Genomic DNA, 14,323 nt, shown 5'->3' with positions numbered 1-14,323 from the left:
TGGGGTACTCCATTACTGGGCAGCCCCAATATTTACACCCCATTCCAAGTAAATAAGGGCAACTTCAGGTTGAAAATACCCTTCTTCTACTTCTCTCTTTACACCAACCGGGGCTGATTTAACAGTAGGCCGCTCCCATTCTACACAGTCTTCAAACTCGGAGTTACGCCAGCATAAAACTGGAACAATGACGTGCTGATTTTGGTCCCGAGTTCATTCCCACAATGCATTGGGGCCCCAGTCCTGCCGCTTGTTACAGACAGACTTACGGACAGACCCTGAAATCTGGGCAGAGCTCTATTTAACTTCAGTGTGTTTCTGTGTAGCAGTTGGGTCCCTTGTCTTTCAGAGGAGCCTGATATGAGAGAGCCCTATGCATCCTGCTATGTGCTGGAAGAAATCACAGAATAAAGATGTCTCTAGCAGAGTGATTGGTGTCTAATTATCATGACTGTAATTACAACTATAAGAGCTTTGCTGGAAGATGCCAGTTCTCCAGAGCAGCCATCTAGGCAAGGGTAAAGTGGGATATTTTCCTCTTACCTCTAAACTCTGCTGAAGTTTACCCAGCTCCCATCTGATGGTGGTGTTCTCCTGGGTCACTTTTTCACGGAGGCTCTTTTCAAACGCTGACTCTCCCAAGGCCTGGGCGAGCTGCATGTCAAACCTGCCACATGTGACACATCCGCATTACTGCTCTGCGGACAACAGCCCAGATGGGAACACGACCACGAGTGAGCATTAGCAGGGGAACAGCTCCAAAGGAGAGGGCAAGAAGGTGGCAATTAGCATCCACTTGGCCTTGCCAAGTGCTTCCAAGGTGAACTCAACTCATCAGGGGCTACATAATGGATCTAGAATCTGCAAAGTCTTGCAGTCATTTGGTGAACCGCTAATTACTCCATTCAAGTGCTGGCCTCATGAAATTGAAGGTTCCTGAACAGCAGCACTGCACATTTAGCCCTTTGCACATACGCACCTACAGCGGCACTCAGCAAAGAACAGAACATTAACAAGAGCTCTAAGTGGCCATTACTAATGTAAAACACTTTAAAACACGCAGACACTCAGAGTAAGCCTGTGTGTGGAGCCTGCCCTGAACTCACACAACGTTGCAGGCAGCTTACAGATCAGCCTCTCGCGCTGACCCTCGGACTCCGCGCTGCCCTTTCCGTGCTACGAACCTTGTGATTTCACAGCCATAATTAGGTGATTAAACTTTCTTGACTTGTTAGTAGATATGGGTCAGACCCAAACCCCTCAGATCTAAACTCAGGATCTGAGCTCCATGGAGGTGGTAAAATGAAGGATACTGGCAGTGAAGTGTTTTGAAAAGAACACAGAGGGAGCTGATACTGCAGCCGAAGGACATTCTCTTTTTCTCTGTGCTGTGATGCAGAAGACTCAATCTTGGTCTCTCACTTCCTTGGGAGGAGGCAGTGCCCCCCCCCTTCACAGACACCTCTTTGGCAAAACAATAAGTAACAACACTAAAGTGCTTTGCACCCATTTCTTGGCGAGAAAATGGTGCCAGTGGTTCAGGAGTTGGAACGTGAGCTCCAGGGCTTCCTTCATCCCACTCAAGGACATACAGTATTTTGCTTCCAGCCTGGGGGACTTACACAGCTAGGGGCAAACCCAGGGATCTTCACTAATGATGGATCTTTAACACACGCAGATCTCCAGGTCCTGGCCACTTCCTCTGAAATGCAAATTCTATTTGCTGCATCTCAGGAAGTAGTCACCGCCTTTGAGGGAAGGGTGTGCCTATCCTGCCTCACCTTCCCCATGAACTTTAAAATGCAGTATGCAGCTCTCTGAATTTTTCCTTACAGAACAATTTTTATAATGGAAATGTGTTATAGTTATACAGCAACAGAACGTATTGCCTGGCACAATATCCAACATTCAAAGCAGGTGAAAATAAACAGGAATGTCAGCCCCCAAAAGAAAAACCAGTGTCTGAGGCCTACTTTAGGATTCACAATTCGCTTGCTACATGCTACAGGGTTGTTGCCTGGTGCCCTTTAATGGAGATAGTATTTAAACTCTGGGTATCAGAGGAATCACAACAGCAGCCTCTGCCTTCCATGGGGTTCCCTTAAGAAGATGTTCCTGACCTCATATGACTAGCAGCCTTTGGCTATACATGAACTTACATGTTGTCGCCTCATTACTATTCTTCTCAGAAAAGACAGTGATTGCCTCACTGGGTAAACAGCTGTCATATCTTCAGAGATCAAAGTAACTCTTGCTTGGAAGGCTTTTTGTGTGAGGGCGTCTTGCTGTCCACTATCCACTTCTTAGGCTCCAGCCCCATTTTTAGTGGCTGGATGGCTGGTTTTGCTTCTGCTTAACACCGATTGCTCTAGGAGCGGAGCCCAGTATATAGATCAGAGATCTGGGGTCCCCAAGAGGGGACAAGTGGTAGGTTTTTGAAATGTTCTGACTTCCTCAGGTTGTTGGCTAGCGCTGAGAAGGTCTCGAACCCAGGATTTGGCACAAAGCCGCCCCCCCCCCCCACACACACACACTTCCTTATTGCTTCAGTGGAGAAAACCATTGCACCCTGAGAAATGGGGTCTCCTGTTCCCTCTAGCAGCAGGCTGGGCACAGGCTGTCTGGCTGCTGAAAGGGAAGGGTCTGGATTCATAGAATCATAGAATATCAGGGTTGGAAGGGACCTCAGAAGGTCATCTAGTCCAACCCCCTGCTCAAAGCAGGACCAATTCTCTGTGTGCTCTCAGCACTGAGCTGGGGAAGCAGACACTAGCCCCCAGGTGAAGGGCTAATCTTTCAACAGCAAACACAGTCAGAGAAGTTTAAAACAATGGTACAATTTAGGGTTTCTTCCAGGCTGGTGCAGAGCTGGAAAAGGAAATGTGGGACAACTGACAGACAGGGAAGTGATGGTTCCAAAGGCCATGGACACAATACGTTTCTAACCCTGCAGAATCACTTGGGGAGAAGCTTTTTGGGGCACCTCCGGGCATTGTGGAGCTCAAGGGGATAAGGTATCTCTAGGCCAGCTCTAAAGCCAGAGCTGCCTCTGCTGGCAGACCCCAAAGCTAGGTCTTACTTTTTCTGCTTCTTCTCCAGTTCATGATTGCGGCTCTGCAGACTTTCCATCAGGACCCGTGTGTCCTCCAGATCACAGGCCAAGTGTTTGCACTTCCTCTTCATCTGCTGTGCCATCTTCTTGGCACCCTCGTAGGTGCTTTGCACCTCACTGAGCTGCAGGGCAAACAGCAATGAGACATATCAAGCTGAAATTTCTGCACAGGGATAACTGGGGTGGGGGTGTGTGTGAAATTCACCATTTAGGGGATTCCCAACATGCAACCTGACTAAGGCCTCAGTCCATCCGAGAGAGAGAGAAGCCTGAACCAAACACCCCAGTCCAAAATCACCCAGTCTTTGTGGGAAGGTTGGATCTCTGCTCTGAACTTTGCAGCCGGCTCACCAACCTCTCAGATGGGCTGAACCTGAACCCCAGGACAAAACACCCTCTAGATTTGGTGAGAAATTCAGAGATTTTTTTGCTGTTCAGAACTATTTCTCCTGGCAAAGCTCTCCCAGGCTGACATGCATCCTGTGCAGAGACCCAGTATAAGGGCTACTAGGTGCCACTTAAATCCAACAAGGCCAAGTCACCACGTTCCTGTGGGCTGAAGTGGGACTTATGTGGTGCTAGGCCTTGTACTAGTGCTCAATCTAGGGCTGCATTTCACTGGACTGAGGGCTCTTTTCCAGCAGCAGTGATTCAAAATGATTTAATCCTTGCCACTCTGTGTGTCTGTCAGGGTGAGTTCAGGGTGGCATAAATGCCAGTTCGGACCCAGTCCCCTCATGTCTGTGACATTTAAGATCATCGAACCCCATCTTTGATGTGAAAGGAAGCCTTTTAACTTACTAAAGTGGAAAAACGTTTCCACTAAGGATCCGCATTGGGCTTGGGAAGGAGAGAAACCCAGAGCACTCACAGATGAAGTGGAGTCATTAAAGAATAACTTTAAATAAGTAAAATGTTGAGTTAATGAAGCCTGTAATTCTGAACTAAGTATCGGAAAGCAAATGGGCTATTTTCTTTTACCCTAGCTCCTTAGCATTTGTTGCAATATTATAACTTTTTAATGTACCGTGAAGGTATTTATTTCTTTATGTTGCTACTAATGGCAAAGGAGCTGATTTTCTAAGCTGTTGTAAAGCAAGAACCACACTCTCAGAATGCTTCTATGGCGTTGTGAATTCTTCTTGGAGCTAACATCTGTCCGTGAGGCCTATGGTAATGAATATGCCCCCATCAAACATTGAAAAGTTGTGGGTTTGGTTTTTAATATAGTTCAGCACGTCAAATGTCATTCCAGTTTCTAAGAAGATGTGGCGATGAGCTGCATCAAGGAGCTGATACATTTAGAGACGTGCGGAAGCTTGGCCATGGGCTCAGGGCTGCATGAAGAAGAGGACTCTAGTTCCGTTGCCCCAGGAAATTGCTATGTTCAGGTTTCAGTTCTTTGCTGTACTTTCTTGATCAGCGTAAGCCAAAACGTACAAAAGTGGACAGTAATTTTGACTGCCTTCATTTTGGGGTGCTACACTTGAGAGGCGGTGCAGGCTGTCTCCCACCCCCTGAAAATCAGGGCCTTCTAGGTGCTTCAAGACAAGCACCCACAAATCGTGACAAGCACACACAAAACCACTTGTCATTTTTTTAAAACCGGGGCCACATTTTCCAAACGCAACCAGTACTCATGGAGAATTTAAGGCCCTGCAGGTGTGCACGTGCATCTTTTTATGCATATTCTCACATTTGACCCGTGCTGAATTCTGACGTATTCTTGTGTAAATGCAACTTTACAAAATGGCTGTTTTTTTCTCAGATTAACAAAGACTTGGTTATTTTTCTTGGGGGGCAAGAGTGTGACTGGAGAGATGTTACTATTACACATTGAAGAGCACAACCCTACAAACCCTTATTCACAACCCTACAAACCCTTACTGGCAGAAGAAATCCTTGCTCATGCAACTAGCCCCATGGAGTTAGATAGGCACAGAGGCGGCTCCAAAGCTCTGCAAACAAATTCTAGAGACTGTGTCAACCTCCATCACTAGTGGCAATGGTTTTACCACAACAACAGATTTCTTCCAGATCAGGACAGTCAGGATGTTAACCTCTCTGCTCGCCCGACCCGTGCAGCTCCCCACTCACGTACAGAACAGAACAGGAACAGCGCTGACCTCTCAGCACTTACCTTTTGCTCCAGCTCTTTCCTACAGTTCAGTTCAGACTCCAGCCTCTCTTCAAACTGTGCGAGGCGTTTTCTGAGAAACGTGATTTCCATCTGAGCACAGTCAAATCGCATATGCCACTCCTCTTCTGTCAACAGAAAGCATGCCCAGGTAGCAGCCTGGAACCAGGCAGCAAGCACTCTAAGAAGGCTAATTCCCTTTTAACATGAGTAAAGGGTTGTATTCAACAAGTCAGACTGAGAACACTGGCACGATGCAGGTACACTGCGCAGTGCTGACCCATCAAGGACATAAAAACATGTCTCTCCTGGAGTTCATGTGTATCACTAAACTCTCCGGGTATGTGACACTGCAGTTAAACACCTGCAGCTGGCCTGTGTCAGCTGACTCAGGCTTGGGCTACAAGGCTGTAAAATTGGGGTGTAGACATTCGGGCTCAGGTTGGAGCCCTGACTCTGGGACCCTTCACTTTATTTCATCCTCAGTAGCTGAAGTAAAACACAGACCAGCCTCTTGACCCCCCCCCGACCCCCCCGCCCATACACACAATCTTTAGTCCTTGGACATCCCAGTCTAGTCTAGATAGGTTCTTTTACCGCACTCAGCACCATTGGCAGGATTAGAGGAGCTAAGCCTTCCCCATCCAGTAACCTTAACTGTACCCTCACCACGTCACAAGTGATGTGAGTGTCTGTAAAACCCTCTGGTTTAAATACTCCTCACACTTCTGGAGTGTGGAGTCTCCAGGGCAGCAAAGAGAAGTACCAACAGCTACTTGGGCCGAGGCACTCGATCTCCATCCTTGCTCATCCTGCATTCCGAAGCCGTAGCAGCAGTGACGGGAGAAAAGAGGTGTCACTCCCAAGCTATGTCAGACCGGGCAATCTAGAGTGACAGATGGTGGTAAATATGCAGATGGGTTAAAGGTGGTTGGTGGCAAAGTTCTAGGAAGGGAATAGCACTGGGGTGTCCTGAAACTCCCAACAGCCAGACAGATGCAAATGGGGTAAAACTGACAGGACACTGGGGGCCCCATTCAGACCTGGGTTACAGAGGTGACATCCCACTGAACACAACAGGGGTGCAGCCATTTACACCCAGTCTGAGTTTGTCTCTGAAGCACATCATTGCTCTTGAAGGTTAGTGCTCCCTACCTCCAGCAGCACCACTTATCCCAATTTCACGCAACTGAATTTGCTGCTGAGCTTCTTCCAGCTGCTTTTCCATGGACTCCAATTTCTTCTGCACTTGGTCATATTTACTCTGAAAGGAAGAAGTGGGTCAGCTCCTACCAGCTGCAAGCAAACTGCACGGACCAAATGGAACCAAAACTGTCTTCCCCCAGGGCAGCCACACTTCCAGCTGTGATCCTGACAGGAAAGGTCACACTAGTGCCCGCTTTTTCACTATATCTGGCTTAATCAGAAATAATAGATTCCAGCCCTGGCAGCTGGATTCATACACTCAACAGTCTGAGTGAAACCGAGTATGAAACTGAAATAAATAATAATGATATCATATGCACTCATCCCTAGTGCCTTTTCTCCAGGATTTCCAAGTGTTTCACAGACATGGGCAAGTGCTGTCTTCATATTACAGGTGGGGAGCACGAGCCACAGAGAGGAGAAGTGACTTGACCAAGGTCCCAGTGAGTTAGTGGCAGAGATGCATACAAAACTCAGGTCTCCTTCCTCTCAGGCCATGCTTGCATTAGGCTGCTCACCCCAAAAAAGTGAAGGTTTTCAAATGTTTCTCACACATCTCGGTACACAATGGCTGGTACTGTGTTTGCCCTTATAACCAGCCCCCAGAGTGCACTTCCCCATTAGCGCAGACTTAAGCCCCATGGCTGAGCTCCCTCTACACAGTCATAGCTCTCCTGGTCCAAGTGAAAGGGGCCCGCACTGCTCAGTGCCGGAGGTGTGTGCTGGGCTGCCCTCAGCCAGGAGCTGCTCTGTCTGGGGAGAGCACAAACATGCCAAGCTCGTCAAGCCTGACACTCACCTGCAGTTCTTTTATCTCTCGTGACCCACGGAGCCGCTCAGCCCGTTCACCTTCTAGGACCTGGCAGGCCACTTCGCCTTTGAACCGCTCATCTGAGAGTTCAGTCGTCAAGTCTAAGATCTGGGGGAGTGTAACACAAAGTCAAGTCGGAGCTGGTCGAGCACACCAGCGCTCTTCTATGGGAAGCCAACAGAGGTGCCTGGATTGGAACAAGAGTCACTTCCAGTCACATTTGGTCCCTCTCCGACTACTAACAGAGCCCTGGTTGAACTGGGTTTATCTGGGCAGCTGAACATGCTCGGGGGGGATGGGGGGGCAGGGGCTGCACAACTGACATGGGGAAGACGAGCTACTGACTTGTACTAACAGCTGGTTTGGTTTCTGAAGCTTCCCCACTCTGCAGACAGGATCAATGCACAGTATTGACTGACTCTCGTTCTCCTGGAAACGTGCTTGTTACCTCCTCTGGAAGCCTGGCTAGAACTGAAGACTGCCCTGTGCTGACGAGCTGGAAGGCGCAGTAGCTGGCGTTGTCTGAGTGCAGAAGCCCCCTGCGGTAATATTCATTTGTGCGTTTGCTGTATCACCTGCTGCCTCTTTTATGTGCTCATGCTCGGAACTCTGCTGACTGCACTAGGTTATATTTTCACCTTCGTGTCCTGAAAGACGCAACAACAGTTCAGTCTATCCTCCCATAGGCCCTACAAACCCACTGGGTCGAGCCCAGTTAATCCAATCTGTACTTTAGCACCTTGGTCTCGTGTCCTTAGGTCCCTTTCAGTCCCCCGGTTAGTTGTACTGCAGACTGTGTCAGGAAGGTATTTTATTGACATACAATGATTATTACAGGCGGGGCTGGGAACACCACTTATTATCAGTGTTGCCGGACACTTCCCGTCATAAGACCCTGTTTTCAGTAGCTTATAACTTTGCCAAACTACAACTGTTTGAGCTGAAATTTTCTATGCCACGTATCTGCCTCACGCTGAATTTTACTAGAATTTTTCAGCCAAAACAGTTCAGCCATTTCCAAGAACAAAGCTGGGGAAAACATGTTTTGCCCACGTTAAAAAAAAATCTGGCAACCTTCTCTTTGGGAAGCTCTAGCATCTCCATCCTTTGGAGCAGTGATATGAAATTTGGCAGGTGGGTGGATCTTGTGTCAGGGAGGTGCCTTTGGCTATTCCTGTGAGAGAAGTAGGAGAGGGACAAGAAGAGAGAGATCTGATAAGGATCTGGGTGTGGAGGGAGAAGTGGGACTAGGACTGGCTCGGAGAGGAGAACGGGACTGCGATGACCATCCAGGGAAGCAGAAGAGATGGGACAGGTTGGAGAGGATGGGGCAGAAGGGTCCGGCTTGGTGGAAATGAGCAGAAGAGTGTGTGCCCACTAGAGCACACTCCCTTTCACAGCCTGAATCCAAGATCCCTGAGTCTCACCATCACTCTGCCATCAGCAAATATCTGTGAAACCCACTGGCAAAATGTCCCATCCCCTCTAGTGCCAGTCCACACAGAGGATGACAACTTACTACCACTAACGCTTACTCTGTTAGTTCAAATGGCAGAGGTCTGTATGAAGGAGCTGAAGGTTCCAACCCAGCTGATGACGCACATGGGTACCAATGTGATCCCACCTGATGGAATTTCTATTTTTTCAGTTTGTTTTCTAAACCTAGAAAATGGCAATTTTAATAATGTTCTTTTAATGTAGGCTTATGTGTGCAACCAGTTATTTATATTACAGTAACCCATAAAATGTGCACAGCCCTATGCAGACAGAAAAACAACGTACCAATTGCAAAAACAGAAGAAAAAAAAAACAGGAGCAAAGGATATGGCGTACAAGCAATGTGATTGGTTTAGTGACTGGCACATGGCCCATTAGTGCCACATCTTTTGTATGCATTAGTGTGTGTACGCCCATGAACTTTCCCACGAGCCATTAATGACTAAATCAACACAGGGTGGATGGTTGTGATCAACAATCCAATTCACCACCAAGGGGAAGGGGGGAAGGGAAGGAGCAGTCGATAAAGGATTTTCCACCATGAAATGCACTTGACTGCTCTTCCACAGGGATTGTGGAGAAGAGGGGAAAGCATTGGCCAAGGTTTAAGTCTGAGCCTCCTCTGTTTTGCTCCTTGTGGCTGTGTTTCACACCCTTTGCAAAGACGTAGAGGACAGCACTAGGTGCCAGGCAGTGGAGGAAAAGACCCTGCTTCTACAAAACGACTTGCCATAAATTGGGCAGCTTCTCTCTACTTCACACAAACGCCACTTTTGAGCAATTAATTCATTAACGTGGTAATTACACTGGTGGGAGCCTCGGGACAGCAAACTTGTGTCAGCCTCCAAACAAAACCTTCAGCCCGTTCCTAGGGGACGGTGGGGATCTGTGTAAATAATGACAGAAAAACATCTCTGCCGAGAGAGCTAAATTGTTCTTTGCTGCTCACATGAAAACACTGTCATCCCCAAAGCGAATACTCACTATCTGCCTGGCCAATTTACTGATGCTTCCTCAGCCTCTGAGCATTGCAATACGCTGCATTGCAATACCTCGGTCCTGAGCTCCACGGCGGTCATTAGCATGAAACCCTGGCTCCGCTGAAGTCAACTGTCAAACTCTAACTGACTTCAGTGGAGCCTAGGTTTCTCCCAGACCTCGCTCCTCTGCTGGCACAGAGCTCTGTAGCTGACTCTCATGTAACTCCCCTCTCCCCTGCAAAGGGTCATGCCAGGAATTCTGCCAGGAAGAGGAGGACAGGCTGGAGTTCACTGTGATCGGATTATCCCCAAGCTGGCCTTCGGGACCACAGCCAGACAGGCCTCATATAGAGCAGTTCTGGGGCTGGACCAGCTCCAACTGCAAACGACCCCCTCCCTTCCGCCCCTTGAGCTGTGCCCAGTGGATACTGAGAACAGCTGAGGACTGAGGCTACACACGGCCGTGCAGTTACACACTGGAAAGCAAGTAACTGTTGGAGCAAATATTTTCATACAATTTGCCCATTGCGGAAACCATACGACATCGACTGGGTGCTGCGATTAGGGTTAATCAGGGTTCCACACTGCTCTCACTGCTCAGACTGCCCAATGTTAAATTCCAGTTGAAATAATCAGCATGTGGCTACAGGACTAAGACATTAACTGAAAGTGTGATTTCCCCCTTCTGCAATGTCTATCTGACCAGGATCTGGCCCTGCAACCAGACCTGGCTGGCTGGTTCCCGTGGAGGCAGCTGAAAGGCTCCAGAAGTAGAAGTTCCAAACAGATCATTGACTCTTACAAACTGTCCAGAAAATCAGAAAAGGTGGAAACATGCAGGCTTAAAACCATTTCCTTCCCCTATTTGACAGCCTCCTGGAGAACCTTTTAAGGCACTTTACAGCTTGCAGGAGGGCTGTACACGCGGCTCTGGCAGTGGACCAAGTGTAGCTTCGGGAAGTGAATTCAATCTGTGAGAACGCAGAATCTATAGATAGGCAGCTCAGAGACCCGGCGAGTAGCAAGGCCAGGTGTTTAGCCATCTCACACACTCCCAGTGTGGAGCCAAGTCTGGGACCAAAGTGCAGACTCCTACATGCTGCCCAAGCCAAGGCCTGTTTTGTCCTGAGTACATCTCCCAGCCCCTTCTTTCTGAAGCAGAATAACCCTGCCCCCAGCTGCTGTCTCCAGAATCCTGATATCTGCTCCAATGCTTTTAACACCCACAGCTCACGACGGGGTCACACTCTATGCCCACAGATTGGTGGGCTATTTTACTGCCTGCCTCCTCCTCTCCTTGTCAGCATTTGTTCCATTAAACGAAGCTAATTCTGGTATCTGCAGACAGAGGTGCTGGATCTAGGGGGGCTGCCACACCCCCTGGCTCTAAGTGGTTTCCACCATACGCAGGGTTTACAGTTTGGTTCGATGGCTCTCAGCATCCCCACGACACAAACTGTTCCAGCCCTGCTGTCTGCAGAGGTTGCTGAGACTGCTGTCTGAAGAGTGAAATGAGAACATGTTAGATTTGTGTACAATTTCTAGTCTGATCAGAGTCCTTGTCAGGGGGCTGGATTCCAGCCGTTTTTCAGCACTCGAATACCCCGTGTCTTTGGTGAGCTGTGACTACAGGGGGATGCTGCCACTTCCTCACTGTCCTTCACTTTGGGTGCGTAGCTGTTACGCTGCCCCTTGCAGCCAGGCACTGAGGTTGCAAACCAGGGGGAGATCTGTGTGACGGTGTGGGGGGAGCAGGGGGAAGGTAAAGGGGCTGGGCCCAGAGATGTGTGAGCACTAAAGCAGACACGAGAGGAAATGCCAACAGAGCATTCCATGCTGAGATGTAGATTTGTGATGGCATTTATTAAAGGGGAATCAAAGTGGCCCATGATGAAGCTCCTTTTGAGACACTGGCCCTATGAGCTGGACGGTACCGGAGAACTCTGTTAACACTGGTCATGCTCATTGTGTTGGCCCCTGGGGCCCCAGCAGCACACGGCCCATCCCTCTTACATGAACTGGTTACCTGCTAGTTACTTCTAATCTCATGGTCTGTCAGCTGGCATCAGTGCCAGTCCCTCAAAATAACAGGGAGCCTCTAAAATTGCTCAGCAGCCAAAATAATGGCAGGCAGCGTACAACGATTCCTCCATCTGCTAGGAGTGAAAACACCCATCCGCACGCAAACATCCTAATAGAGAACAGCAAAAGCTGCCGCCTTCCCAAATGGCCCATTGCATGCACCTGACCTGATAAAATTAATCAGTGGATAATTTTCTTGGTAGATTAAATATAAAATCAGCTCTTCAAGGATTGTTAACCCATGTACAAAAATGACAACATGAAGGTTTTCAGAACCCAGCTCTCGACTCCCAGTCGGGCTGGAGAGGAGTACAGTGGAGAGGAGATGGATGTGGACAGGCATCACAGTATTCTCTCTAAACAATCTGCAAGATAATGACAGGAAGACAACTGGCTCAAGCCCAGACTTGTGTTGAACACACCAGCAGGTTTTAGACTTGTCTGACTCCTCACATAGCCAATACAATTCAACTTCAATCTTTTGGGACACACCTTAATTTGTAATTGTGATCTAATAAAACCACATAGGAAAGAAGCACAAAGAGTTAATTTGTCAGGGTTTACCTTGCTTTCCAGCAGTTCTGTGTTCTGCCGAAGCTCACTACGTGACTGCTCTGATTTTTCGAGCTTTCTTCTTAGCACTGCAAGCTCCTCCTAAATAAAATTGCCAGACACAAACTTAGAGTTCTAGCCTCCTTTGTTTATTTATAAATCTAGTTTTTCTGTTAAAAATAAGTGGGAGAGACATAATTACCTTATTAAGAAAATTTACTGGGCGAGTTTAAGGGCTGATCGCTGTTAATTGCTTGGAATGTGGTTTCTGACACTAATTTAAATGGAGGGAACATCAGCTTTGGTGTATGCACAGCACACATTTAATTAGAAAGAAGCAAACCTCAGACACATTGGATGAGCATCCAAGTGCCTGAATGCTGCTTATCAAATAAATATTCCTGAAACCCTGGCCAGCTATGAGGCAGGAACAGCTGCAAAGACACACTTGTGAGATCCCAGCCTTTCCTCTTTCCAGGCAGGTTAACAATATTGAAAGAAGAACTTTGCCTTGCAGTGTCTTGACCATTTATGTCCGATGCTGAACAGAACCAGAGTGTGCAGAGACATGGTTAAATGCAGACACCAAAGGGTGGCAGGGCCTTTTGGAACCTCCAACAAGTTTTGAGAGATAAGCAAAGGCTGGGGTCAGTTTTCGTTTTATCTGATCCAGCTCACACATCCCTAGTTAAAACCCGCTAAGGGAGGAGGAGGAACAGCCAAAGCCAAGGAAGATATGCTGAGGACTTAGCATAAGCCACAAACTGTGAGAAAGACTGAAAGCTAGTTTTACTCGGGCAGTGAGTACCTGTTGAAATAGACTCACTAGTGACAGAGGATGTGGAAAAAGCTAATGTACTCAATGCTTTTTTGCCTCTGTCTTCACGAACAAGGTCAGCTCCCAGACTACTGCACTGGGCAGCACAGCATGGGGAGGAGGCGACCAGCCCTCTGTGGAGAAAGAAGTGGTTCGGGACTATTTAGAAAAGCTGGACGTGCACAAGTCCATGGGGCCAGATGTGTTGCATCTGAGAGTGCTAAAGGAGTTGGCGGATGTGATTGCAGAGCCATTGGCCATTATCTTTGAAAACTCATGGCGATTGGGGGAAGTCCCGGATGACTGGAAAAAGGCTAATGTAGTGCCCATCTTTAAAAAAGGGAAGAAGGAGGATCCTGGAAACTACAGACCAGTCAGCCTCACCTCAGTCCCTGGAAAAATCATGGAGCAGGTCCTCAAGGAATCAATTCTGAAGCACTTAGAGGAGAGGAAAGTGATCAGGAACAGTCAGCATGGATTCACCAAGGGCAAGTCATGCCTGACTAATCTAATTGCCTTCTATGACGAGATAACTGGTTCTGTGGATGAAGGGAAAGCAGTGGACATGTTGTTCCTTGACTTTAGCAAAGCTTTTGACACTGTCTTCCACAGTATTGTTGCCAGCAAGTTAAAGAAGTATGGGCTGGATGAATGGACTATAAGGTGGATAGAAAGCTGGCTAGATTGTCGGGCTCAACGAGTAGTGATCAATGGCTCTGTGTCTAGTTGGCAGCCAGTATCAAGTGGAATGCCCCAAGGGTCGGTCCTCGGGCCGGTTTTGTTCAATATCTTCATAAATGATCTGGAGGATGGTGTGGATTGCACCCTCAGCAAGTTTGCAGATGACACTAAATTGGGAGAAGAGGTAGATACGCTGGAGGGCAGGGATAGGATACAGAGGGACCTAGACAAATTAGAGGATTGAGCCAAAAGAAATCTGATGAGGTTCAACAAGGACAAGTGCAGAGTCCTGCACTTAGGACGGAAGAATCCAATGCACCGCTACAGACTAGGGACCGGATGGCTCAGCAGCAGTTCTGCAGAAAAGGACTTAGGGGTTATAATGGACGAGAAGCTGGATATGAGTCAACAGTGTGCCCTTGTTGCCAAGAAGGCCAATGGCATTTTG

General features: G+C 48.0%; 1 protein-coding gene and 1 long non-coding RNA gene across 3 annotated transcripts in view; one reads left to right on the top strand and one right to left on the bottom strand.

Moving 5' to 3' along the window:
• MYO18B (myosin XVIIIB) overlaps nt 1-14,323 on the bottom strand; it is a 196,038-nt gene that overhangs the window by 86,232 nt on the left and 95,483 nt on the right. For both annotated transcript variants that reach the window (XM_073312543.2, XM_073312541.2), the window contains 6 exons: nt 12,390-12,479; nt 7,255-7,374; nt 6,405-6,513; nt 5,253-5,377; nt 3,080-3,234; nt 544-667 (listed from right to left, as the gene is read on the bottom strand). In XM_073312543.2, coding sequence (XP_073168644.2) covers nt 544-667; nt 3,080-3,234; nt 5,253-5,377; nt 6,405-6,513; nt 7,255-7,374; nt 12,390-12,479 — 723 coding nt within the window. The remainder of the gene's footprint in view (nt 1-543; nt 668-3,079; nt 3,235-5,252; nt 5,378-6,404; nt 6,514-7,254; nt 7,375-12,389; nt 12,480-14,323) is intronic.
• Nucleotides 1-14,323, top strand: part of LOC140898569 (uncharacterized) — a 39,022-nt gene that overhangs the window by 19,364 nt on the left and 5,335 nt on the right. The window lies entirely within an intron of this gene.

Source organism: Lepidochelys kempii, chromosome 15 (genome assembly GCF_965140285.1).
Source record: "Lepidochelys kempii isolate rLepKem1 chromosome 15, rLepKem1.hap1, whole genome shotgun sequence".
NCBI lineage: Eukaryota > Metazoa > Chordata > Testudines > Cheloniidae > Lepidochelys > Lepidochelys kempii.
Note: the sequence above shows the minus strand (reverse complement) of the source record. Positions and strands in the feature narration are given on the sequence as shown.